General features: G+C 42.4%; 1 protein-coding gene across 5 annotated transcripts; it reads right to left on the bottom strand.

Moving 5' to 3' along the window:
* Positions 1-200: 200 nt before the first annotated feature.
* Positions 201-26,352, bottom strand: SMAD4 (SMAD family member 4). Of its 5 annotated transcripts, none has more exons than XM_083575709.1 (12): positions 25,826-26,352; positions 14,568-14,889; positions 14,122-14,296; positions 12,325-12,354; positions 10,296-10,511; positions 7,842-7,961; positions 7,602-7,715; positions 6,948-6,998; positions 6,381-6,564; positions 5,799-5,967; positions 3,894-4,032; positions 201-2,887 (listed from the first exon to the last, which is right to left on the bottom strand). In XM_083575709.1, exons 2-12 carry the CDS (start codon positions 14,814-14,816, stop codon positions 2,676-2,678), a joined length of 1,659 nt encoding a protein of 552 aa, XP_083431835.1. In that variant the 5' UTR covers positions 14,817-14,889; positions 25,826-26,352; the 3' UTR covers positions 201-2,675. The 5 variants fall into 5 exon arrangements, with proteins under 5 accessions (XP_083431835.1, XP_083431839.1, XP_083431836.1 ...); XM_083575713.1 differs by having other exon boundaries at positions 6,381-6,558; positions 25,826-26,225; XM_083575710.1 differs by having other exon boundaries at positions 20,762-26,201.
* Positions 26,353-27,882: the final 1,530 nt, after the last annotated feature.

Below are 27,882 nucleotides of genomic sequence, written 5' to 3'. Positions count from 1 at the left end.
GCATTATGCAAGCACATATAGATCCTAGAAGCAGAATTCAGCCTGAGAATTTCAACTTTCACTTACTTACTTACTTATTTATTTATAAAGAAAAACTCTCTTTATTGAAGATACAGAAATAGGGGATAAGGGAGGTGTCCTATGCAGGTTTTCCAACATGCCCAGTGTCGTGACAAGAGGAGGAATTATGCAAAATAGGCAAGTATGCAAATTTGCTTTATTTCTATTAATTCGTACAGTTTGAAGCATTCCACTTTTCTTCACACAATTCTGGGTTTTCATGATATAAGTCTCCAGGTTGGAAGAAATTGTTTGCCCCCCCTTTTTTATTACACAAATTGGAACTGGGGCTACACAGGGCTCTCCTTCAATCACTGACCATTCAAAGTAGCCCAAGATGTATACTGAGGATGGACTTGGGAGGGGAGAAAAATCTGGCACTCACACATACTCTCCCCACAAGGCCTCCCATGCTTTTTTTGAAAGAAAGCCAAGGCAACTGGTACATTTGCATCTCTGAAGTGAGACTCGCCTAGGAAAACCTGTCTGACTGCTTTGATGCTTCTTGCACTATTTACAGACTTGGAAAAGCTCTAGCACACATTGGGTTCCAGCTGCCCTCCACTCTGTTGCCCTGGTGTGCTTGTCAGGCCCTACACCGATGACTAACTCATTCAGAGGCTACATCTGGGACTGGGTTAACCATTCTGCTGAGCCCGATTTAGAGCAGCCCCTGTGTTTCAGTTCAACATTTAAGAGCAGGGCAAAAAATTCTCTTCCAGGAATTGCAAAGTTTCAAACACCCACACCCCACCCACAAGATGCAAAGCTGTATTTTTTTGCTTAAGCTTGGGGGCGGGGAAGAAATTCTACATGAAGAATAAAAAAATGCTGAGTACTTAAAATTACTTAACTTCCATTGGGGCTGTTGCTCATTTAAAGAACTCTTTCGTTGATTAATGGTATGGCTTTTAATTGATTACTCAATTAAGTCTGCATACGTTTGCATAGGAATAACATAGTTTTGAAGAGAAACCATGCTTTGTCTTTAGGTTATAAAAACAGGCACCATCTTACAGAGCACTCCTTTTTCAGGCAGCAGGGGCGAGGGACGCCTCCACTAAAATTGGAGGTTGCCACCTACAGTTTTATGTACGCACTTATACTGGCAATTATTAACTTTAAAATAAAATTAAAAAGTTGCCTGATTAATCAGGACACCTTTTCAGATGATCAGAAGTTTTATAATCCTTTGGTTTCATAGAAAACTGTAGGCGAGGCAGAAAATAAGTCAGGATGAATTGAGGAGGGAGACTAATACAGGCAGGAGACTCAGATACCAGGAGCTGGGTTGGGCATAGGGGAGAGATGCTGCAGGCCAGATGTGCTCCTCACTGTTCTGTATGCCTGCTAGCTAGGGGAACTGCCAGTGTCCATTCCTGCCACCGTTTGTTCTTATAATAATGGATCTACGTAAAGGGGAAAGACAGCTGACACCACAGGGTTTGAAAGCAAGCCCGAAAGTGGAGAGAAACCCTCCCATTGCTTCCTGCAGAATTTTCAGGCAGAAACTTTATCCAGGACTCCCGATGAAAGGATTCAAAACGTAGGAAAATACTTACAAAAACTGTCGATAAATTTCTATCAGAGTTCTGAGAGTTTTTTTCCAGTAGTTTTATTAACTAGAGAAAGCATAATATTGCATCTGTCATACAGCCAATACATTTGCAACTTCTACCTGAAATTCTCTATACAAAGTCAATGCAAATAGATAAAATCATTGATGGGATAAAGAGCTTAAAATAACCAAGAGGTATAAAAACAAGTTTGCCATCTTGCCCTGAGTAGAAATGTTAAAAAATATAAAATCTGGATTCTCGGCGATGCAACCATCAACATGATTATGAGGTTTTGAAATGGCACTCCAAGTGCAGTAAAACACATATTAATGCTATCTCAACTGTCCGGGTTTTACAGCCTTTTCACTGTAGCGGAAATCAGTTGGGAATAGTAATGAAAATATGTATCATTGCACACTGGTTACATAATTTAGCTGGCAGTTCTCCTTGCTGAATATTTTATGTTGCATTTACATTTAGTGCCAGCTTCGAAGCCCATCCATTTCTAGTGTGTTTCAAATGATTATGTGTACATAAATATTTCACATACAGAGCCTTGCTACGAGACGTGCCCCAGTGCTGTAGCAAAGTGCAGCACCAGAAACCATCCCTTTAGAATAATCAACATGATTTTGCTCATTTGGGGTGGATCTAGCTAAGGGGCAGGCTGAATAAGTGCTTAAGTGGAGCCCCCCAAAATCCATGCTGCCAAGAGAATGGAGCAGGGGAGGGGGGTTCCCTCAATCAAGCCAAGTGAGATTTCCAAGGCCTAAGCACAGCCGTGATCACGCCAAGACCACAATCAAAACTTTGCTCCTTGGCGTCAGCTTCCCACAACTACAGAACAAGCCCGAAGGTGTGAAACTATTCAGAATTCCTGCAGGTTCCGATTTGTTTATTTATTCTGCTGAGAGCAAGGTGGCAAAGACATTTTCTCTTTAAAACCTGGTTAAAAGATTAAGCAGAACGGAAGCAAAATATATCTTCCGGTTAATAAAATTGTATTTTACAATCCGCCATCCTCACTCTATAACAGCTAAGAACAGCAGCAAGGTCTCAGTCTAGGGGCTGGGGGTCTGCAATAGGCATGGTATGGAGAACTTCGTCTAGGAGCTGCAGGGCCCGATGCAGGTGGATTTCGATCCAACACGGCGTCTCCTTAATGCTCTGCCTCGGGTAATCAGGTCCCCAACCTTTGACAAAGCTCATCCTGAGGATGCACAGGCGGCGAAGGTCATCCACGCCAATTCCAGCTGCAGCCGACAAACCTAAAAAGAGCCAGGGACTACATTAAACACCCTTCTTAGCTTTCGGTTTCAGGTAAGCAATTTGCCAGCCTCAACCCAGCTTTCGAGTGGCTTGGGTGCTTTAACAGCAACAAGGCTTGCTGCCAAACACTTCCCAGATTTCCGAAAATATTTAAAATTTGTTTGCTGGGTGAGCAGCAACAGTTTCCAATAGTCTCAAAATGTTTATGCGCTTGGCTAAAGAAAATATGCAACAAATGTGTAACAGCTATTACTGTCCTATTAGAATCCTTAAGGCCTAAATCCTGATGCCAAAGCTCAATTTAACAGAGCCTAACATTCCAGCAGCATTTCAGAAGAAACTTACACTACCCCACAGAATCCATGATTCTTTTGTCCAATTTTGGTAGCAGGTCCTAGCTGGTGCTTACCAACCCCTGCTTCTGCCCTGCAGGGAACTTTTTTTAGCCATCTTCCAGATTTAAAAAGCAGTAGGAGATATAGCTGTCTCATCTGAACTGCAGCCTCCAGTTTCCTGCTACATGACATTCCAAGCATTTATCAAAAACTGCTGCACCATGTGAATTCCCATGGGAAAGGAATTCTGTAAATGCTTTCACACCCAGCACTCCTGTCAAGTCACCACAGGGGTATATCATGTTGAAAGGAGACACAACAAATTCCCTGATGAAAAACAAGACAGACACGTGTTCAGCTCAAGCCAGACATCGTGCAAAGCTATGGTTTAATAGGGTTGCAAACCACGGTTTGTTTTGTCTGAACTGACAAACCGCAGTTCTATTAATTTGTCTGCCTCCAGAGGTCACTGCATCTGGAAATGGGAGTGATGAACAAAAAAAGGAAACAAGTGAACAACTATAAATCATGGTTTGTTTACACATTTGGAAGCTCAAACCACAGTTTGGCATGATTGAATTTAATTTATCCCTGCCAAAATCATTTCAAAAGTGAATAATAGCAAAGAGAGGTAGGGAAATCTGGTAATTTACTTTTATATGCCACTTACTGATGGCTGGAGCGATTCCTCCTACAGATCCTGGCCCAGGAATATTTCCTGCAACTGCAGCAGCTTGAGCAGCAGCTGCAGCCTGTGCTGTAGCAGCCTGCTGTTGCATCTGACGGTGACACTGACGCAAATCAAACACCTTATTAAAAAAGAAACAGCAGAGATTACAAATTAGTCTTCGAAAGAACACCCACCAAAATTAAAACAACTGGGAATTCCCACCACTTAAGGCTTTCACAATGCAGAAAGTGCAGGTAACTCAAAAAATTAGGACAAACTTGTCTGGCTAAGTTTATTTCTAGAACATAAAGCTGACTGTTCTTTCCCTTTGCTGTTCTCCTTCTAAGAATCTCCTTCTAAGATTCTGACGCCACTGGTTGTATGCACTGTGGAAAACACAACAAGAGCGCTGCAAACTGCGAAGGTGGACACCAGGAATCATGCAGAAGAAGCCACATAAATGTATTCTGTGTAGGGATTGTTACTACATAGAGTAGCAACCGTTTGCTAAGTTCCTGCCACATGCTTCAGGAACAGAAGACCATGGACCAGACTGAATGATGGTGGCTTCTGTGAAAAGGCACACGGGCAACTTAGGTGCCAAATCAGACCAAACTGTTTGTGCACATGAGAATTATAATGAATGGCTGGGCAACAACATAAACAGCACGCTTACACCACATGGTTTGAGGCTACTGAATGTTGGAGAAGTGACATGTTGGAAAGACAGAAGCGAACACACACACCCGCCCCTGGGGAGGAAGCATTAAGGGTGGGGGTATAGGAAAAGAACGAAGCGAGGGAAAAGTGCTGAAGGGGGTGGAAGTGAATTTGGGGGAAAGAGTAGGGATCTATAGTTAATTCTATGGGAAACCGGAGCCCAACACAAGCATGCATGAGTCCTAGCTAACACATGACGGTTTTAAGACCACAGAGTTCTGTTCCTAGTCTCAGCTAGGTCACACCCCTTCTCTTCCACAAGGGAAGGTGTTTCTATTCCTTTCTCAAACTCTCTTGTCACCATGTAATCCACCAGGACGGATGTGTATGAGCTCGGTCCATGTTCAGATCACATGTTTGAAATTATATGCTGTATTTTGCACCCAAGAGTAATCTACCTGTGTTCTCCTTGCTGCTGCATGGAATAATACATGAACCACTTTTGGATTTAGTAATTAGAACATTTTAAACTTATTTATAACAGTGTGTGGACTGCTCATTGCAAGAAGGGTAGAAAGTGGGGCAAGCATTTTATAGTAGACTAAACGGGATATGCAAAAGGGTTTAACAACCAATATTCCACACTGTGCTGCTAGCTAACTGGAGAGTGTGCAAAGCCCCATGTTTTGAATCTAGGCGCCCAGCCAAGTCTTAAATACCCACACGTGGGTCAGATCTATTTTCCTTCCACAAATTAAGGGAGGTCAGCCTGATTTCATGAAGTTTGAGAAAGGCCACAAATACATGTTGGCACGAGCATGGGTTGAGTTCTTAAAACAGTTCACTTTATAGTTAGAATTAAAATGACAACCTATCAACATCTCACAAAAATTGCATAAAACGATTAATTTTGATGTTTGAAGTCATCAAGCCTAATCGAGGGTTTTAAATCTGATCGTGGGTCTCATGGCTTACAGAGAGAATGAATGAATCCAATGTCTGTGAGCCCAGCAGCAAACCTCGAAGGAATGGTCTCCATCTTCCCACCCCTTCCTAAGACTGCTCTTCATAAGCTTATATTTTAATTCTTATTTTGGCTATAGGCTGTTCTTAGAAAATAAAAACTTGTTTCCCTTCTACTTGCAATGCCAAACACAATTACAGTAAAAAGGAAAAAGGAAAAAAAAACAAGACAGGAAAGGCTTCTAGAAAATATTGACTGCCACCCAACAGATTCACACAAACCTTTATATATGCACTTGGATAAATTTTGTGGACTGCATCGCCTGGCGCACGCCCTGCTTCCCGATCTAGGTAGTAACTCTGAACAAAGACCGCATGATCACTGAGGCACCGAACCCACACGTCACCTTCACCTTTGCATTCCAGCTGCACACCTTTGCCTATATGCAACCTGAAAAAGACCAGACCACTCAATGTAAGAAGGGGAAACAGTTATATAGAATATCAGTTCAGTTTGTAGGCACCTCCTTCAGGGGAGTGATACTTAAAAAACATTAATTTCCAGTAGGATAGCAGGTCTAATCTGTGGACAGCAAAAACAATAGTCTTGTGGTACCTTAAAGCGACAATTCCATGTTTAATGCTGCACAAAACAACTGTTGATAACACAGGGATCCTGGGATTAGTGCTGCCTTTTGTCTGTCTTGAATATTCCAACATTTAGCTTCATTACATGAAACTTCCCTCTGTACCTGCCTTTTTTCTAAACTAAAGCTCCCCAAACGTTGCAGCCTTTCCCCACAGAATTGCTCCAGCCCCTTGTTCATTTTGGTTGCTTACTTTTCCAGAAATAACAAAACATACCTCGCTCTCTCAATGGCTTCTGTTCTATGAACGTTGGAGAGCTGACCGAGGCAAAAGCGGTCTCCACCTGAAGGGTCCACATATCCATCAACTGTAACAATTGGGCAGCTTGAAGGTACTTTAAATGTTTCGCCAACTTGGACATCCATCTCAAAATAGGCAATTGAACACCAGTATTCTGGAGCTGGTTTTTATCCCCCCAGGAGTAGGGAGGAGGAAGAAAGAGAAGAGAAGTGAATGCAGAGCACCAGGCAAACAAGCAGCAGCAGAGAAGGAGCATGGGGAATCAACTTCTAGAACATAGTTGTTCAAGCTTTTGCTAAATCTCTTCACTGTGTGCCTCTAGAAATAGGGAGCTTATTCAATTTTGCCTTAAAGCTTTCAAAACTGTAACGTTTTTCACAGGTTTCTTTAAAAAAGTTTACATATGGTTTTTTTTAAAGGTTGCCCATACATCAAATGAATGGTAGAAGAGATTTTAAAGGGAGTAAGAAGCTGTTTTCAATTTGACATCCTTAGCTCATAGAAGAACACCAATTCAACTGAACATTCTTTATATGCACTTACCAGGGTGGTTTGATATAGGTGGCTGGAATGCAAGTTCATTATGAACTGGCCCTAAAAAAAAATGCAAAATAAATACAGTCATGGTGCTTATTCTTTGTCTACTCTCCTCACAAGTCCTTGCATCCTCCAGAAACAAATGACCACTAAATATTTGGATTTATTAGTTACAGTAAATAGGGCAGACAGTAGAAATCAGCAGGGGGATCGTGTACAGTGCAAATTTTATACATAAACTCAGATAACTCAGCCTTTGTAGACACACATAGAAAAAGCCCAAATGTGTAAGGCAGAAACGACTTGTGGAATAGTACCCCAACCATTGCTCAAAGTGTTGTTTGTACAAACACTTGCAGTTTGTTAAACAGAAGAATAAGAGATGAGCATGCCTACCAGAAACATGCATGCAGTTTTCCTTATTTTGTTTCATTACATTTATATCCCACCCTTCCCATATCACTTCCTTTCCTGTGTGGTAGGTTTGGGTAAGAACAGTGACCTGCCCGAGACCAGACAAGGGCCTCTGTAGCTGAGCAAACACCTAAAGTCAGATCTTTCTGGTCCAAGCCCATCGCACCATTACTTTCTCTCCTGCAGCCACCAAGATGCTGCACAAAAAGTAAGTGCATCTCAATGCGGTAATAAAAGGGTGCTTACAGTAATGTCCAGGATGGGGCATAGGTGGATGATGTTGAAGATGCCCATTCTGATGGTGAGGGATGGTAGGTGTATAGGCGGCAGTTCGACTCCCAGTCCAAGTTGTTGTACTGTCTTAAAAATGCAGAGTAGAAAAGTCTGACCAATTTGCTTTACCTAGGAAACCCCCTCCCTGCTCCATTTCATTTGAAAAACTAGCAGTGCCCTAAAACACTGATGTACGGTATAAATAATACTTACTGTGGTGGTAAGTAGCTGGCTGAGCTGTAAAGCCATTCTGCTGTGTCCCTGGCTGAGGTCCTGAAGCAATCTGCAAAAGTCCATCACTGTGGCTACCTGGCAGCATACTGGGGGGTTGACCTGGCAAAATGTAAAAGAGTTAATACCTGCCTTAAAATGAGTTATCATTAGACAGATGTTAGCATCACAATTCTGCTTCTTTGCCCTTTATTTTGTAAAATTACTTATTTGATTTTGGCACCTTCAGGAAGCCAGACACAAAATATGTTTCATTACTAACACCGGCTGCTTAATGCCAAATAACTTGTAAACACAACTGCTCTATATGCCCCAAACCTGTAAGGTGGGAAGAGACAACCTAGAACAAGGAGATAACTTGTGGATGTTCTGCAGTGTGTGTGAATGGGCCAGGAAACAGAGTTCTAGCATACCAGGTAAGAGAAGGCTGTGGATCAAACTATATCACTGCTGATAGAAGTATGGGCTACATACACCTTTCCCCCCACCCCAACAAACTGTGATGCAGTGGATCTTGTTTGATTCCCTATTTTTTCATTTACATGTGTATGGATTAATGACAAAAAAGACACTGCTTGACAGCCTTTTTCTTAGTTATACTTGGAGGTGCATGGGCTTATTTTCATCCTCTGGGTAGGTTTTAAATGACGGTCTGAAAATCTTAGTATTAACTTTCACATAAGTTAGTTTGTTTATTTGTCATAGTGGTTCTGTGTCTGTTTGTTTACTGAACAAGCAACGTGCAATGATGCACAGAAAACTCCCCATTTACATTCGCTCTATTTGCGTGCGACCTTGTGGTGCCGGAATCTCAAAAGTGGAACCTGGAAATGGGGAACACATCCTCTTTGGGCTCTGGGGAGGCCCAGTGGGGCTTTGCTGAGGCCTCCCCACCTAACAGCTGATGAGCAGGGTTGCGCAACAGCAGCCACTGCCCCATGTGTCAGCTGTGCAAGAGCCTGAGAGGCAGAAGCACTTAGCTGAACCACTAGAGGAACAGCAGGGCTTGCTGAGCAGCTCAGCTGACGCGTGGGGGCTATGCAAGCCCCACTGCCCCTCCGTGATGCTCCCAATAAACATGGTTTCTGTTACACGCAGGGGCCCCCAGAACGTAACCCCCACATAAATTGGACATTGCCTGTAATGCAGATGTACTAACATACTTCATTGAACTTCCTCTGCTTACATATTTACCTACTTCTTGAAAACTCAATAAAACTATTTAAACGAAAAAAGAATTAGCTTTTGCATGTTGATACTCAATGGCAGATACTTTCATGAACAGTGTTATCCAGCATGCACAGAGTAGTAGTAATCAGATGAGCAAAAAGGACCACTGCAAAGCATTATTATTATTATTAAATTTATATACCGCCCTATACCCAGGGGTCTTCCATTAACTCTTCACTATCAAGTCACTAAAGCATTTCTCCGTCTTCTGACTTCTGTACGTACTTCAGGTAACTGCACACACAACCTCTCTCTACAGCAACGGGAACTAGAACTGAATTTCAAAATGTTTTCTTATGCTAAACTGTTGACCACATACTTGCACAAACAAATCTGCACTCACACAATCTACACAGCTGTGAGCATGCAAGTGTGTGTGTGTGTGTGTGTGTGTGTGTGTGTGTGTGTGTGTTTTGCCATGTTTCCACTGCTCGTAAATTATCTTCTTCAATCCAATCATTTGCACAACACCAGGAATCAAATGATAACAGCTTTCGAGACTTACATTCCTACTCAGCTTAAGGGTTACTTAAGAAGCCTATGTCATATAATTGCAAAGCATATCAAATTTTCCCACTAATTAAATTGCAGTAAAATCAATAATAAAATGTAACGAAATATCAATCAAGGATGTGAAGAGGAGAAAACATATAAGGTAATTTGAGACTGCGGCTGCATTCCAAACCCCTGACCAGCAGCAGTGGGGCTTAACAGGAGTGGTGCAACCACTGCAGATCCACAGTCCTGCAGTTCACACTGGCCAGAGTGGAAGGGAAGCAGGGAGAGAAGAGGGGGAAATGTCTGTGTGCTACACTAGCCCCCGTGCTAGCACAGTGAAGAGGCCAGAATGGGCCAGCTGCCATCATGTGACAGCAGCACAGCCAACTCTACCCCCTCCATCACATTTTGGTGTGTTCCACTGGCAACAACCAGCAGGGAGAACACTGGAAGTAGCTTCCATTTGGGCAGGTGCCATGGGGCGTTCTCCAGTGGAAAAGCTCCTGTGCCAGCACAGCCAGGTGGAGGAGCACTACCACCTCATCCAAACCCCCTCCAATACGGCAGATCAAGGTTTGCGTTGCTCTTTGAACCGCATCAGTATTCCAATTTGTAATCTCGCCAGTTTGTAATAGAAGTTAATTTTGTCAAGTCTGAAAGAAGCTAAAACAAGTTTGGTAATCTTTAAAATAAACAGAGTTATCTTACTTGTGGAAGCGACAGGAATGTTGGGAAAGTTGGTGGTGCTGGTGGTGCTAGACTCAGAAGGAGCTAACATGGATGGGGTGCTGTAGGTTTCAGTAGATGCCCTGTTACTAGGCGGATGTTGGATAGTCTGAACTGAATGGCCTTCAGCAGTTGACAGCGATGTCTGCCCCTCAAATTCATGAACATATTCATCTTTCACCAACATGCTTGAGGGTGCTGTGATAAGAGAAAAGGTTAAGTTACAAGGAAATATTAAGGGAGGGAATACACTTTTTAAAAAAAAATATCTCAGAAAGGACAGCAATTGTTGATATTATCCACAGACTAGAAAGAGAAGATACTGTTTTAAATTACAAGGAAGGAAACTTAGGATAAGTGAATTGGGGAAACTCTTCTAAGGGCAGATCTGTAATAAAGTAAGCTGCTTGGTGAGATATTCAAAATAAGGTTGGACAGGAAACCCCTTTAGGGATGTATTTCCCCCCGTTATTTATTTCATAAAATGTGTACACCACTTGACTGTAAAAGAAAACATCAAAGCAGTGTACCAAATGAGTAAAACAATAAAATTATATTTTAAAGTGACTAATTGAAACATTCAACAATTAAGACCAGCAATAAACTAAAAACAGTCATCAGCATTCTACCTAACAAAAACATTTTAGGGGCCAAAACTCTTAAAATTCAGAACTGGTATTATGCCTTATGTATGTACAGATTATTCAGTTTTGGAAAGTGGAGCAAACAAAGCAATTCACATCCTCTTCAAATCAAAGCCTATTTGCCTTGTCTATGCCTATTCCAGTTTATTTTGTTGGGCCTCCTAATCCCTTGGATCCATCCCACATTTGTGCTCTAGGGATTAAATCGGAAATCTCTAGGGCTTGCTTAGAACCCCTAAAACTGCTTTAGAAAATCAAAATAATACAGATCAACTATAATATGAACAGAACACAGATACCTCTTTATATTATGTAGGTACAATTCAGCACCATTATCCAAAGATGCACATTTGGATATGCAAATAATTCAGTGATAAAACAGAAGTGGCCATCAAGAATGCACAAAGCTGATACTGCAGATATACAGACTTCCTACACTTTTTTTGGGGGGGGGGGGTATTTTCACTTCCCCAGCAGGCAATGGAAATGGATTTAATTCCAGTTTGACAAAACTTGTTTTCAACAAACTTTGCACAGAGAAGAGTTGAAGATATCCAACCTAATCATCTTCTGTTAGTGAACACATGGAACAAATATAATTAGAATTTTAACATTTTAGATACATGCAATATCTTATTAAGATTGCTAAATTAACTTTAGTTGATTTAATTTAGTTAGCTACATCCAGTAGCACTGAAATCATTGGTGTAAAATCTCAGTAGACCCCAGCCTAAGAACCTTTCTCTCTCTACCCTCATGTCTGTACACGTTTGGGTGGCCCATAGTACAGGGAACTCCCCACTTACACAGGGGTTACCTTCCAGCACCCCTCACGCATAAGTGAAAATTGCGTAAATGGGGAACACCCTCTAAACACCCTTTAAATGCCTTCTCTGATGTGTTCTCTCCAAAAATCAAAAATATTGTACCCAAAATATCCACAACTGGAATTGAAGCTCTGGGGCTGACTGGAGGTAGTGCAGGAAAGCGGCAGTGCCCACACACCAGCTGTTAAATGGGGAGGCTAAGCAGCATAAACAAAGCCCTGCTGCACCTCTCTTCTCCTCCTCGGTCCTCTTTGGACTCTGGGGGAGGGTCTCCTAATGAGCCACAAGGACGCTCCATCTCTCTGCCTCCATTTCCGGGTATGAATTAAGTTATTTTACTATTTCCCGGCACCACGCCTATACGCAGGCGGGCGTGAGTCCATCGCACACAAGTGGAAGATGTCTGTATATCAATTAGGTAACTTGAGTATTCTCAAAGTAATTTCCCTAGCAATGCTTTGCATATGCTTTAAATTGAAGAGGCATTCACCTTAAGAGATATTGCTGTTTATACTTCTTATGATTTCACGTATAGCTTACCTGAACTCTGCAGTGTCAATCCTGAAAGATCTTTAAAGAGAAAAGAGCATATAAAGTCACTAATTCAGTTTTAAATACCAATAAACGAATATTTTACTATCTATAAAGCCTATAAACAGAAGGTGGGTAAATAACTGCAGGCATACTGTGTATGTCAGTGAAGCACAATTAAACATTTACTTCAGTGTTTGTGGAAAACTGGAAAAGTGAAATTTTACTCATTAAAATAACTTTCTATCACAACTTTGATGCAAAACTGGAAAACTGTCTCCTTACCTGTTCACTTCCCTCTAACACCAATACTGGAGTTAAATATGGAATTGTTTCTAAATATGGAAAGGTTTTAGTTGTTTTCATATATGACAATGTTTTCAATTTTTTTTGAATTGGTATAATTGCTTTTAGATACGAAATTGTGTAATTGTTGTTATAGCTGATGCTTTTCATGTGAAATCATTTTGAGATTTCTATGTAAAGCAATTCATAAATGGAATTTAATGAATAAATTACATGATCAAGGTCTTCCCTGCTCAGTCAGTGAGGTGGATTTAATAATAATAAAATACTAGAATAATAAAAACCCTAACAGATCTCGAAACCTGGACAAGGGACCAACCCTTCTTCTCCACCACGAAAGACACCCCCGCTTGGTGTTTAGACTCTCATCCAACCCATCTTAGAGGAACTTTAAAAGATCCTTCAAAAGGAAGGAAGATTCATGAGACACAGCTGTTTTCAAAAGCCTTCCCGAATGCTCTATACATTTTGTTGGAAGACACTGCATTAGCAGTAGGTGCCACCTGTGAGGGATAGCCTAAATCTTGTAAGATAGAACAACATTGATCAAGGGTCAACTTTCAGCAAGAACAGGTTGGCTGCAGCAGTACAGAATACAACCCTGATGCAACAGGTATCCTGATCCCTGCAAGGAAAAGACACAGCTAGACAAAAAATGCCAGAATACCGCAGTAACCGAAGCCAAAGAAGAATTCCCAAGGTCATCTATGGCACTGGACATCAACTGGTAGCACAGGACCTACTCCCAGGTCATGGCCTAATCTAAGGTGGCAGGACTACCACCATACAAATATATGGCCTTTTAAATTTTTTTTAAAAAAGGGAGGGCCACCAAATGAATGTTTAGGTTGGGTCTCAAGTCAGAAAATGGTGAAAACAACTGCTCTGTGATATGGTATTTCCAATAACCCTGTCCGAAGAGAGGCAGGAACTCTCTACTCATGTTAACCCCACACCTGTTATACCTCTTCCTGCTATTGCTTTCCCTAAGAGCAGAGAAATACAGACCATCACTCCCTGGTGTAAGATTTGGCCTGCATCCCCACTAAAGTGGGAAGGAAAGGTCTGGGTTGCTCCACTGTCAGGAAAGCCTGTTCTCCCAGCAGATCTCCCCAAGCGCTGAAGTTGCTTTGTGTGAGGGAAAGGCACAAACCAAGAACTGCTGGCTTAAGTGACAGAGGTGAAGATCAAGAGGACCTGAGGGCTGCAACCTTGCTTCTACCAGCACAGCATTCATGGTAAGCAGCAGCTGCCACAGCAGCAACCTACCTATAGACTAAAAAGCAGTATATTCCTTCGTCCTTTACAAAAAGCAACTGGGTTTTGGAGGGATGGGCCCTTGTCCAGCCCCAAGGGTGTTTTGCAATAATCTAGAATCAACTGGCTACATGAGGTATCATGAAAAAGCACAGGACAGCAGGGTGAATGAAAAACCTGCAATACTCCACCTAATGAAACATTAATGAAATGCAACTCCACATACAGTAAGAACATACTTACCAATGCCGGGTGATACAACACGCTCATAATGATATGGATTCACGCAGACACTATCACACTTCAAGTCAAAAGCATACTGACAATATTTGACATGTTTGAGTTCGTTTTTGTGAAGATCAGGCCACCTCCATAGCCGTGCATAAATTACATGAGGAAAACCCTTACGACCAGCCACCTAGAAAGATTGAAGATCATAAAAATTTCAAATGAGAATAGAAAATCACAAAGGATGACAAGGATCAGAATCAAATGTCACTAAGCAGTAGCAACACAACACTTTATACCCTGTGAATACCACCACAAGGAACCAACCCCATTTATGAACCCCAAATTGATTTCCAAAGCAAATTATGCTCTTGTACCACTACTCTCCCTACTTCAAAATGTCCCATACCCTGCTGCTCTCAGAGTAAGGATATTAAGGTATCATATGTGCTTCTACCAACCTGAAGTCTTCCATCCAACGTTCTCTGAATTGTAACACACTTGCTAGGATGAGCTCCATTTGTAGTTATAGCTGTAATCAAAGAATCCAATTCATCTTTTTTCTCCTTCAGTTTCTTTACTAAGCTTTCAATTGCTCGCTTTGCAAATGTTTCACTCTCCCCTCCTTGTCGATGGCACATCAAACTGTGAACAATGCTCAGACAAGCATCATTACTTGTTGGTGTGTTAGTAATAGACATATTGTCCATTTGGTACAGCTTTTACTTCCAAGACCAAATAATCTTGCCAGTCAGTGGGCCAAGAACTGTCTCCAGCATGCACCTAGAAGGAATAGATAACAAACATCACAAGAATGGCCATGAAATGTTTACTGTCTGGGCCACCAGGAAGTATCATGTATGAGAAATCAACATGTTTTTTCCATGTGCAATATTTGAGCGCGTTCAAGCTATTTTTCGAGATGATTATTCAACAGGAAGTAAGCATACTCCTGTTCTTCTGCAACTATGTAACAGCCTTCCCACAAGTATCTATACTTATTTGACAATGTTTTATTCTGTTCCCTGCCCCCAAAATGTAGCTCAGCGGATCTATCTGGTTTAACTCTTTATGCACTTTGTTTTTCAAAAAGTAACCGCTGTAATAGGATTGCTGCATTGATAAGAGCCAAATCATGCATGTGAGTTTATCTCAATTTTAAAATTAGAATCAGTAAGAAATTGAGTGAGGGGGTGAGGAAGAGCCCATCATTTTCATTAATCACCACACATATTTTTATAATGTCTAATTCCGCTCTCAAGAGCCACAGTACACATCAAAGCAGAGGATACATTTAGTGTCTTCCAAATTATGTTGGCTTTTTAATACTTTGCCGCTGCCAAATCAGAGATTGGGGGGGGGGGTCCAAATCTGACTGGCAAAGCAGCAGGGCAGAAGGAGTGTTAAAAGTTTTCCTCATGCACAATTTTTGCTTTCCTTTATAAAGGGGGAAAGATATAGAGATGAAAGCAACTGGGAAAGCCAATTCTGATTTGATAAACAGTCCAAAGAAAAAGTGCCAAGCATTCCACACACATACACATCTGCACCAATATTTAAATTTCCTGGACACACTAACCCCTTTTTGCAATAGAATATAACAGAATAGAATATTACCAGAGAGCAAGTTCATGCCCCTAGCTCTGCCCCTGAAGATATACAGTTTCCCCTACATTCTCTATTCCACAGTATTCACATATTAGGCATGCTTCATGATGGATTCCAGCTCTAATGGAAACCTATGCACATAGGCTTTCCCCTTGCGGAAGTCCATGTGCAACTCCGCTCTCTGGTAACTGAGAGTCCTGGATGGCCTCAACAATGGGCTGCATCCACTTAGTCATACTTACAGCAGACTCACTGAAATAAATGAGAATTGAGTTAGTCATAACTTGTTCCTTTGATTTCAATGGGTATACTCTAAGCATTTAGTCTGTATCCAATCCACTATACCCTGTCAACAGAGTAGCTGTAATTCTTTCCAATTAAAGACTTATTGTACAACTGACATTTAACATTCAGAGCAGCCAGGAAGTTATAAAATCACTTCCAAGAAAGCATTAGCAACACACAAATGTCCTGTTGAATCACAGAGCTATCATCAGAATACATTTTATGCATGTGTGGCTTAAAGTAGTCCCCACAAAAATGCCACTTTGAGCTGACCAATGCACTGATTTGGTATGGGATTATGTCTTTTCAACGGAGGCGTAGGAATTCAAAGCAGATGGCAGTTCTTCCAATTAACATTGCTATTATGGTGCAACATGCTGCCTCTTTTCATTCCTCGGGATATTTCTGTCCCAAAGGGGTATTTGAACAATTAAGATACAACATTTGTAAGCTGCATTGCAAAGATAATGCCTTGCATGCTTTAAATGTCATTGCAGATACTGCATAGCTTGCTTTAGCATCTCTTCTATTTACTGGTGTTTACGCCAAAGAAAACAATATCAACAGGGATCTGTGAAAATCACAGGATGTTCTGATGTGTCAATTAAAAGTTAGAAATGCCTTCCTTCACTTCCTGGTTCCCTCCAGATGCTGCTGAGCAGCCTTGAACGGCCTCCGCTCGCATGGCCAAATGTCATGAACAAGGAGAATTGCAGTCCAACAACAGGAGGGCCCAGGTTGGGGCTGAATGCTTTAGTTTCTCAGCTTAACACATCCCAACTGCTTGCTTTTCTCTCAGTCACTGATGGGATAGCCCTAATTTGCTGCCATTTGCTACCTTGTGGTGCTGGGGCACACATGATTCAGAAGGTGCACATCCATAAAGCCAAAATCCCCATCATCAACCTTCTTGAACTTTGGGTCCCCAGATGCAGCTGGACTACAATTCCTTTCACTCTTGCTCATTGGCTAAACTACTTGGGAATTATCAGAGCTGGAGTCCAGAGCTGGGAACCCAAAGCTGAAGAAATGTGCACTTTATTTCTTTTAGAGTTCCAATAGAAAAGATGAAAATGCACATCCCCTCAGTCTTGATGCTTAATTCGCAGGGTGCAGTAGTCTTATGGGGGCAGATTCATCAAGGATGGTCAGGATCCAGCATGCCAAGAGACCCTAATCAATCTTACACCACCAGCTCCAATTCCTCATCACCCACATACTCATAAGGACAGATACAAAACCATTATTATACATTTGGCACAAGCGGAAACATGGAAATGTAAAGTGCTTCTCATGATGTGGCCACCAAATGCAAGGTGCTTCAGCTTAGATTGCTGTGACATATGTTCCAAAAGCCCTGGCTGGCATCCAATTAATAATATACTTCATTAATAAAGAATAGCTAGAGGCCTCAAGCTGCCACTGCATCTATTTGTGAGCTATATAGACTTGAAGGTAGCGAGGTGGGGCAACACAAGTGCAAACTTGTCTTCCATGTTTGCAGGTCACATTGCTCTACATGTTTCCCTCTTTAACACCCTTCTCTTGTTGGTTGCTTTGTTTTCCTCCTTGCTTCAGGCACCCGATACCTTCACAAGTCTCTTCCTCCTACATCAGGGTTGGCTAACTTGAGACCCTCCAAATGTCATTGGGCTCATCAACCCTACCCATTACAATGAACTGAACCCCTGCTCCTCCTCTTCCCTTCCTAGCTACAGTCTGACCCTGGTTCAATACACAAAATGGACAAACTGAAGCTCAGACTAATATGTTTACTGGGATCCTGCTGAATCGGTTAGTGACCTGACTGTTAGTCTTGGGAGTTGAAATCATGCTTATCACTGTAAGAGGACTGATGTGATGGATGTATTATCACAATGCTTACTCAGCCAGTCTTCAGTTGGCTTTCTGGGCTATATTTCCTAGGGTACAGCTGTGGCCCTCCAGGTTTCATTGTTTCCCGTACCTCTTAGCACTGCCCAAGACAGCAGGCATTGATGGGAGTGAAAGTACAACATAGGTACTGCACCACAGTTTGCTCACTGCTGCCCTATGCAATTCATAAAGACCAGAACCAGGCCATTAACTCTTCCTCTTTCTAATCATGTACACAGTATTTCTTTTGCCCAGGCAGACACATGTGGTTTAGAGAAGCAAAAATACACCCATATGCATGTGAAGTATTTTACACATATAATCATAGAATTGTAGAGTTGGAAGGGGCCCCGAGGGTCATCTAGTCCAACCCCTGCAAAGCAGGAATCTCAACCAAAACATCTATGGCAGATGGCTATCCATCCTCTGCTTTAAACATCCACTGAAGGAGAGTCCACCACCTTCTGAGGGAGCCTGTTCCGCTGTCAAACAGCTCTTATCACCAGAAAGTTCTTCCTCAAGTTGAGTTGGAATCGTCTTTCTTGTAACTTGAAGCCATTGATTCAGGTCCTCTGGAGCAGGAGAAAACAAGCTTGCTCCATCTTCATGGGACAGCTCTTTAGATATCTGAAGATGGCTATCATATCTCAGTCTCCTCTTTTCCTGGCTAAACATACCCAACTCCCCCATAGATGATGCTAAATAGACTGTTTTGAAACATATTCCTAGAATTGGCCTCTTCTGTTTTTTGTGTGGGAAAATTTTCTTGATAAATTAATAAGGATGTCAAGAGCCAAGATATTCAACACTAGAGTGATGCTGCTACTGAAATATAAGGTAAAACAATAAATACATATCTCAAATGATATGTATTAAACCATCTAATGGACCAAAGTTTTGACCTCAACTCATTTCTAGACCAATAATCTAGTACACAGCTTAGATACTTAACTGCTGAAAACATGGCACAAATTCAATAATCACAATCACTGACACCAGCTACAACAAATTTCAAGGCTGGGGTGAATCATTCAGCAACTGTGCAGAGCAATAATGCTTTTAAGATCATCACGCCACTGGTCTAATGGAAGCCATTCAAGCACTTGAATCAACAAGAAGCTACTGAAGTTTTAATCTAGCTTTTGAGAGCAGTAGCAACCACCACTGCCTTCTCAGCAAATAAAAATAGGATTTTAATTTGTATTCAAAAGGGGGGGGATATTCACTTGCCAGTCAATCAAAGGAAAGCAATTAGACAGCACCCCTTAAAATTAATGGACTAAGTTAGTCAGGTCTTTTCAATGGATCAACTCTGAACAGAACTAACATTGAATACAACCCCCAATTTTAACCTTGCGGTGCATAACTACCTCATCCTGCAACATCATATATTTATACATTTCCTTTTACTGACCTGGGTGAAATATGCTTAATTAATGTTGTAAAAACAATATGACAGAAGAGCAGCTCAGGAATTCCAGATATTTAAGCTTTCTTGCTTACTTAAAAAAAAAATCTACCTGTTTTTTATTTGTGTGTGCACACATGCACACTCACATTTAACTCTTTCTTACACATGTTTAATTCTCAGGTTTATCTGTAGATTCCAATCCAATGCACACTTACCTGGAAGTAAATTCCTTTAAGCTCAACAGAGCTTCCCTCCAAATTTATCTCTATCTATACATGACTGCACTGTAATAGGGCTTATCCACGCTTCCCTTTTCTCCCGCTCTTTCTAGGCAGAGGTATAATGCTCCGTGTCCGAGGCAGAATGGGCTCCCATCCCCAAGCTTTCCCCACAAAAATCCACTCTTCAAAGTTCAATCGGAGTAAACGTCAATTCAGGTTTCGAGCAGACTGATGCTTGCTCTGACTGAGCTTTAAAGAGTAGAGTTTTGTGGGGAAAGCTCTGGAGAAGAAGAAAAAAGAGGCTCAGACACGAAGCTTTAAATCACAAATTGTGCCTGGAAAGAGCAGAGGAAAGGTAGGTGTAGCCCATAGTTGGCATATAAAGTGATTAATCCTTAAAGAAATATAATCATTATTTCTCCTTCCTCTCAAAGGCACCCACAACAGAGTGACTAAGACTGCAATCCAAACCCATCTACCTAGGAGAAAGCTCCACTGAATTCAATGGGATGTACTTCTGAGCATACGTACCAGTAGTTAGGATTGTGGCCTAATCTGATATTGGCTACGGTCAAATAAACAACAAAGCTAGCTTTTTTTATATAGAGTTAACAACCTCTATAAACCTATGTAAATAAACATAACAAAATGTATTTATTGTAGAATTTATATTGCACCTATTTACAGTTGAAGGCAGCCAACAATGCAAAAAACCCCCACACAATAAAAATGGTGACAGAACAAAAAAATAAAAAACAGGAGCTTCTAGAACATACAAAGCTGAAGGAGTAGAACCTAAATCAAACAGGAATATTCTTTACAAATGTACAACTAATCCAAGCTTGTAAATAGCAGCTTGACAGGTCACCTGTCCAGCAAACCCAGTGCTTGTAAATTGGAAATATCTCAGTTCTTTTTTTCCATGTAGTTGAGATGCCCACATGACTAATAGAGCCATTGCCAATGTTTTTGAAATGTTCGTATTATTTTCACAATTTTGTTGTTTCCTGCCCCGGTCTCCTTTGGAGGAAAATGACTGATAGAAATGAAAATAACAGTAATAATCCTAAATTCAGTAGTCCAAAATATGTGGAGGGCAGCAGGCTGGGGAAGGCTCATTTAGATTATTCATTGACTGGTGTAAATCTGCTTCAATGAAATGCATTCTACAAGAAGTAGACTTAGGTGTGCCTCTCACTGTCCCCTTTGTACCTCAAAAGACCTCCTCTTCTTGTCACCAATTAAAATTTGTTACCTTTAAGTAGCAAGAAGTTGTTTTTCAAAAAATGCTTCATGTGGTTGTATAAAAGGATCATGAAAATGACTGCAGCTTTTGTCCATCTGTGCCAAACACTGAAACCATCAACTAAGCACCCAACTCCATTTGATCTTTTTATTCACTCCAGAAGTTATGTGGCTTTTATCCTTGTTAAAAACCTGCGACAATTTTATTTAAAAAATCAAGAAGTTACATCTCACTTTACAGCCACACAAGGCTCTCAAAAACATTTACAAAATCACCACAATAAAAACATCATAATTATCTAAAAGTAGCAAAAAGCATACAGTAAGAAAAGCTTTCCAAAGAAGCCACAACCATCACATGGAAGCTCAGAGAGAAGTGGATATCATGTTAGCGCATCCCACAGTAAGGTGGGAACTACAGTGGTACTTCTGGATGCGAACGGGATCCATTCCGGAGCCCCGTTCGCATCCTGAGCAGAACGCAACCCGCATCTGCGCGGGTCGCATTTTGCCGCTTCTGCGCATGCACGTGACGTCATTTTGAGCGTCTGCACATGCATGAGCGGCGAAACCCAGAAGTAACACGTTCCGTTACTTCCAGGTCGCCGTGGAGCACAACCCGAAAACGCTCAACCTGAAGCAACTTTAACCCGAGGTATGACTGTACTGAGAAGGTTCTGTGCCTTCTAGCCTGCCAAACTTTAGAGTCTAAAGGCAGGTGGGTTATCTGGGATGACCTTGAATGCTGCTGGGATTTATGATGTATTGCGTAAGGTTAGGGTGACCTTCAGTGTGTGCAAGAATGCTTACATCAAGGATCATTACTATGTATCTTAATGTCTGAAGGCACACCAGTCCCAGAATGTGAATTCATAAACTGAAAAAATCTCAAAACTCATAGATTTAAAAGCTTAGTTTTATATTCTGTAAAACCTAACTGTTAATTAAATGGGAACTCAGGTCTACTATGTGATTCTGTTCTGCATGCACATTTGATTTCCTGATGGCATAATGGAAATTCAAAATATGAATTTGATTATCAAGGGGAAATCCATGTTAATAATAATACAGTAAGGGGAGGGCAAATAAATAATAATTTATGTTTAGCCATGGGTCAAAAGCTCTGGGTTTCATTAAAAAGTAGCATTAAATTATATTGTGTGAAAGCATGGTTTAGCATCAAAACAAAAGAATAATGAATAGGGAGTATATACAAACAGGAAAACTGATGATAAAGATTTCAACACAGCAACATACAATAATGAGATAAGGGACAGCAAAGACTTAAGGCATATAAATGGATACTTCTGTCAGAAGCAAAAACAAACAAATAAACCCCAAAAGCTTTGAATAATCAAAAGGAATCACTTAACTCTGGCTAGCAATAGGACACTGTTTTGTTTAAGAATGTGAGAAATCCCACATAATAGGGGTGGGGGAGGAATGGAAGAACTGAGCTGGAGAGCAGTGAGAGTGCTTGCAGCATGCAAAGTGCTTGAATACGAGAAAATAAATAAGTTTCTATAAAGTAATTGAGATTATAAAGTCAGAGGTGTCCCTAATACTTAAATGACATTAAATGAGTACACTAAAATGTTATATACTGTTACTAACCAGAACATCCAATCCATTAACAATACAAAGGGAAAAAAAGATGTAATGGCAGGATGCAGGGGAGATTGTCAGGAGGCAAAGAATGCTTATTTACTGGAAACACTCTCAAATGTTTGCTCCCAGTAAAAAGCCATTTACAGCTGCATGGAAGATCACCTTATCATCTGAAAGAAAACAGCAAGGCAAGGGTAGCTAAAAGTGTACAGAATTAACTTAATGGACAGTTAAGATAATTTGCTTAAGTGTAGCTATAGCAAGGGAATCTAATCACAGGCAAAAAGTAAGATGCCTACAAGATTCCCATATTCTCTGATATCTAGGAAATGCGATCATCCTATTCAGAATGGACAGTAGTTTTTGCATCTAAGGAAAATTTGACTCAGACAGCTTGACTTAGCCCACTCCTAACAGGCTGGTGGACTGACAGTCAATGATGCATACAAGCAACTGATCAGTTTTTTAATGTCAAAGAAAAAAAATCACTGGTGCATTAATTGTGGTGGGGAAAGCTATCTAAAGAGAATGTATCCATAAAGCATGGGTGCTAGTCTCTGGCCCTCTAGATGTTGTTGAACTCTGAACTCCCATAAGTCCTAGCCAGTGTGGCTAATGGTCAGAGATAATAGGAACTGTGGTACAAAACATCTGAAGAGCCACAGATCACCCAGCCCTGCCACCAAGTCTATTGGAAATAGCTATCCAGCTTTATCACCCACTGAATGCTACCACCACACTGTTAACCCTTTCAATGGCAGTCACAGTGGCTAACCTTTTCCAATGCCTGGTTGCCTGAAGTTGGCCTTCATTCCCAGAATACTGTCTGCTCATAGCTTTATTCAACTCTGTTTGCTGGACTTGTTCAAGGATGTGTTATCATCCGACATTACTTCCAACCCACTCCCTTCCAACACCTGCCAGCACCCAAGGCTACACACTAATCATGACACATGTTCAACACATTCGCTCTAATCCTTGCTATTCATCTCAGTGATATTTTTTTCTGTGCTTCTGAGTTTAAGCTTATTTTACATATCGATTTTTCCCATTCCACCAACATAAGTGGCATCAGCATGTCATGGAGTGCATATGGAACTTGTTCTCACAGGAGGCAGCAATGGCCACCAACTTGCATGGCTTTAGAAGAGGATTAGACAAATTCATGGATGAAAAAGCTATCAAGGGCTACTAGCCGTGATGTTGATGCTCTACCTTCATGGCAGAAGACAGTAATGCTTATGAATAATAGTTGCTGGAAACTTCAGCGCTCTTGTGCTGGGGTCCTGCATGTGGATGTCCACAGGCATCGAACTGGCTACTGTGAGACCAGCCTTATTCAGGAGGCTCTTATGTTCTTAATCCACATTAATGATAGTGAAAAGAGGATAAAATGTGTGTGATTGCATGGGATGGATGACATGCATCCCTACTTGACAGATGACAGTAGAATAAATATTCACAGCAAATCCATCCCTACTTAATATGTGATGGAAAAACATCTTGTAAGCTATTATAAGTTCGTTGCCATTCACAATAGAGCTCTTTTACTATGCAGTATTTTTTATTTACTTAACAAAATGTATATAGCGCTTGATTGTAATAAAACCACTCAGTGGTTTATGTACGTCTGAGCAACACAATGAGGCAAGATTAGTTTTAACACAGTGCATTGGGGAAGTTCTTTTGCACACAACTCTGAGCTACTAAGATTAAAGTCAATAGATAACCCACCCTTCTTTTCACAAACTGAGGCTGAAAGGCAATAGCTAGCAATACCCCCAAGGCTAAATCTAGATTTGGAACCTAGATCCAACACTGACTCACATTTCTACAGTACTTTTACATTAGGCTTTGTGTTTTAACAACAATGTGAAGAAGCATAAAGAACTTCTTCCGACACTTACTAAAGAACTGAATAGCTTCTATAACCTTGTATTTCAGTACTTCACGATCCTTGTATGACAAAGACAAGCTTCTTATATTGATTGTACAAAATGCTTCCCACTTACTACCATTGATTCAGGCAATATTATTCACTTCCAGATCACTCTTTTCGGGCACAGCACAGCATGCTTTACAAAGCTTCTCTCTTGACCCACCAATTCACCTCTTGTGAGTGTGTAATCTCCTTCCATATTTTAAATATGGATGGGGGCTATTATCCAGAAAGACATAATAACAGAGTTTTTAAACATGACATTCAGGAGCAACTTTTCAGTTCAAGTTTTAATGAAGTTGGTTATAGCCAACTTCTTCATTAACTTACTGAAGAGGTATACAGAAACCCACAGAAGCATATGAAGCATTACAGCTAATTATTAAAATTAGTTTTCTGAATTCATTCTTTAAATGAAAATTAACAGAAGTATCCATGAATTTTATAATAATACCCACAGACATAACGTCTCATGTTGCTGAAGGCACTTCATTACTATGGTTACTACTAAAGGCTAACAGGTGTTTTTTTAATAAAAAAAATGGCATGAGCCTTCACGGACTAGAGCCAGTTGCATCAGATGCAGATGAACTCATCACAATAAGACTGCTAGTCTCCAAGGTGCCACAGGACTGTTAACCGCAATAATTCAAAAAGAGCAGCCTTGTGGCCCATGAGAGATTTAGAAGATGTACAGCGGCAACAGTTTTTCTTTCCTGCATCGGATGAAGCAGGCGCTATTCCATAAATGCTCATGCAAACAATAACTCTGTTTTAGGTTTTTACGGTGCCACTAAGCTCTTTGTTCTTTTTGCCACAACAGTGTCACCACAAGCTTTACGATACTTTAAAAAACTAGCCGGTTTACTGTGGCAAGTGTTCTTGCTCTGCTGCAAACAGAACAAAAACCACTCATGCCATTGCAGGGGGTTGGACTAGACGACCCTCGGGGGAAATCCCCCCCCTCAAAAAAAACGTCACGATTCCACCAACTGGCCCCGTTAAGCCTTTAAAAGGTACCATATTTTGGGGGGGGTCTCCTTCCGCTGCAAGAGCAACAGATGAAAGAAACACTCCTGGAACTCTTACACCGCGCAAAGGGGGCAGGGAAAAAAATTAGAATAATGAAGTCTGGAAGCGGATTTGCAGGGGACTTCCACGGAGAGCCCCCCCCCCCTGCCCGCCCAGAGCCACTGCTCGGGCTTCAATCTTAGGCAGGAGCTACTCGGGAGTAACTCAAGTGAGCAAATGTGCAGAGTTTCCTTTTTAAATCATTACAAAAGGGGGTCCCGGGGGAGAGTAGGGAAAACAGACCTCCCAGGCTCCCTTTGTCTCTCCTTCTCTGCTCGCGGCAGATTTATTACAATCACAGCCTCGCAATGTTTATACACACAGATTACTACTACCCGCCTCTTAACTCGGGAAGGAGCTTCAAGGCCGAGTAAGTAGTAAATAAAGCGAGCAGAGCGAAAACAAAAGCCCGAGCGGCGGAGAGGGGAAAAGAAGAAGGGGCTGAGGGGGCGTTACCTGGGCCTCGGCCGGGACCCCGTGTCGGGCGGCGGCGGTGGCAGCAGCAGAGGCGCCGCCGCGGCCTGCCCGCCCGCCCGCCGGTGAGGGGCCTTCCTGGGCGCCCCTAACCCACCTCCTCGGCCGCCCCTCGCGATCGCCTTCCCGCCTCCTCAGCGGCCCTGAGGGAGACGAGCCGGGAGGGGGGAGGCTTCCTGAGGGGCGCCGCGGCTTCTCGCTCTGCGCACGCGCGCGCAGACGGCGGGGGGGGGGCGAGGCGCGAGGAGGAGGAGGGAGGAACGTTCCAGCCGCCGCCGCTGCCGCCACCTCCTACGTCGTGCCTCTGGCTGGCTGGTGTTGTTGTTGGTGCCGCTGCTTCTGCCGCCGCAGACACGGCCAGGCAGGCGCCGTAGCGCGCATGCGCCACATCCGGGTTTTTTCCTCTCTCTCTTCCCTTCTCCCTCCCACCCTCCCGCACTTGCTGCTGCTTCTCTCTGTCGCGCCGCCGCCGCACGCCGCCCTCTGCTACGGCTCCTTCACCACCTCCCGCAAGCGTGCGCACAGCGCGCATGCGACGGCGCCCTAGGTTTTTTTTTCTCCTTGGAAAAGAATGCGGGCGGGCGCGGAGTAACCGCGGGAACCAGGAGAGGGGAAGGGAGTTGGGTTTTTGGTTTTCAGGAGCGTCGTCAGCGTGCGAACACAGAACGGACGGGCGGTGTTTTTTTAAAAAAACTTTCTTTTGCCCTGAAATTGCTGGCTAGCGAGGAGGGGTCGATTCCTTCCCGGAAATACCGCCGATTTTGCTCAAAAAAAAAACCCCGCACTGCTTATTGTTTGCAGCGTGCACGCGGTACAGGATTGCTACCAGGCGACAGCCAGCAGCCTTGATCTGCCAGCAGCGCTGGGTTTAGGGCACACGAGCGCACACACATTTTCAAGCAGAGGTTGAATGGCCGTAAATCATAGGTGACCTAGTTGAGATTCGCGCATTGCAGGGGGCTGGACTAGATGATCCTCAGGACCCCTTCAAACAAGTCTGTTTGTATAAAGCAAGGGATCTGAGGGGAACCACCAAATGACGTCCCCCTCCTCACTTTTTGGATGGGGTGTAAGGTCCTTACACCCAGCCCAACTTCAGTTTGGGCCAGCAAGGCAAGAGAATCCAATGGTCAAAAGCTGGGCTTGCTTGCTGGTTGCCAAAGTCCAGGGATTTCCACGGTTCAAAATCCCGGCCCTGCCAACCATAAAAGCACCTAGCACTTGGGATGCGATTAGATGCAATAATTGCAAGTTGAATCAGGGACCTGCTTGCAGGGAGAAAGTGTTGAACTCCCAGTGATTAGTTGCAAAAAAAATTTCCTTGGCTTGGGACACTGAACAGGAGGAAACCCTGGGGATAGCCGAGCCAGGCTATGCTATTTAAAGGGGAGAATGTGCGCAGCAGTTGGGATCTTCGGCCCAAGCCACGCCCTCTTTCTTTGAACATGGGAAAGATTCAGCCTTCATGCCCAATGGGCCTGCCAAGTTTAAAATTAGATCAAGGACATCTGAGCTCAGATGGGATCTTGGGGGAGGCAGAAGTATTTTTAAACTCTGGATGCACTTGGATCCAAAAAGCAAAAGGGGAAGTAAAAGATATCCAGTTTCGTGACATTTTAGAAGCTGCAGAGGAGATGAACCACATTTCGCAATCCCTCGTGCAGCTCGCTTCTATGCAGCGGCTTCTGCTAAAGCGAAGCCTCCAGCACAGAGCTGCCTTCTGCTGCGTTCCTTTCCATGCAACACAATACAGTAATTTGAACACCAGTTCTTGTGGTACTATTAGTAAAGGTAAAGGGACCCCTGGCCATTAGGTCCAGTCGTGGCCGACTCTGGGGTTGCGGTGCTCATCTCGCTTTATTGGCAGAGGGAGCTGGCGTACAGCTTCCGGGTCATGTGGCCAGCATGGCTAAGCCGCTTCTGGCGAACCAGAGCAGCACACAGAAACACCGTTTACCTTCCCACCGGAGCGGTACCTATTTATCTACTTGCACTGGTGTGCTTTCGAACTGCTAGGTTGGCAGGAGCAGGGACCGAGC

Source organism: Podarcis filfolensis (assembly GCF_964270895.1).
Source record: "Podarcis filfolensis genome assembly, chromosome: 11".
In the NCBI taxonomy this organism is placed as follows: Eukaryota; Metazoa; Chordata; class Lepidosauria; order Squamata; family Lacertidae; genus Podarcis; species Podarcis filfolensis.
The sequence above is the reverse complement of the archived record's forward strand: the minus strand, read 5'-3'. Positions and strand labels throughout refer to the sequence as shown.

Bases quoted from the DNA above. Each gene is read 5' to 3' on its own strand.
- SMAD4 (XM_083575709.1), bottom strand. From the start codon at position 14,816: ATGGACAATATGTCTATTACTAACACACCAACAAGTAATGATGCTTGT. The intron at 5,968-6,380 runs GTATGTTTTGTT...GGTCTTTTTCAG, and splicing joins GAAGCCATTGAGAGAGCGAG to GTTGCATATAGGCAAAGGTG. The intron at 4,033-5,798 runs GTTTGTGTGAAT...TTTTTTAATAAG, and splicing joins ATCCAAGTGCATATATAAAG to GTGTTTGATTTGCGTCAGTG.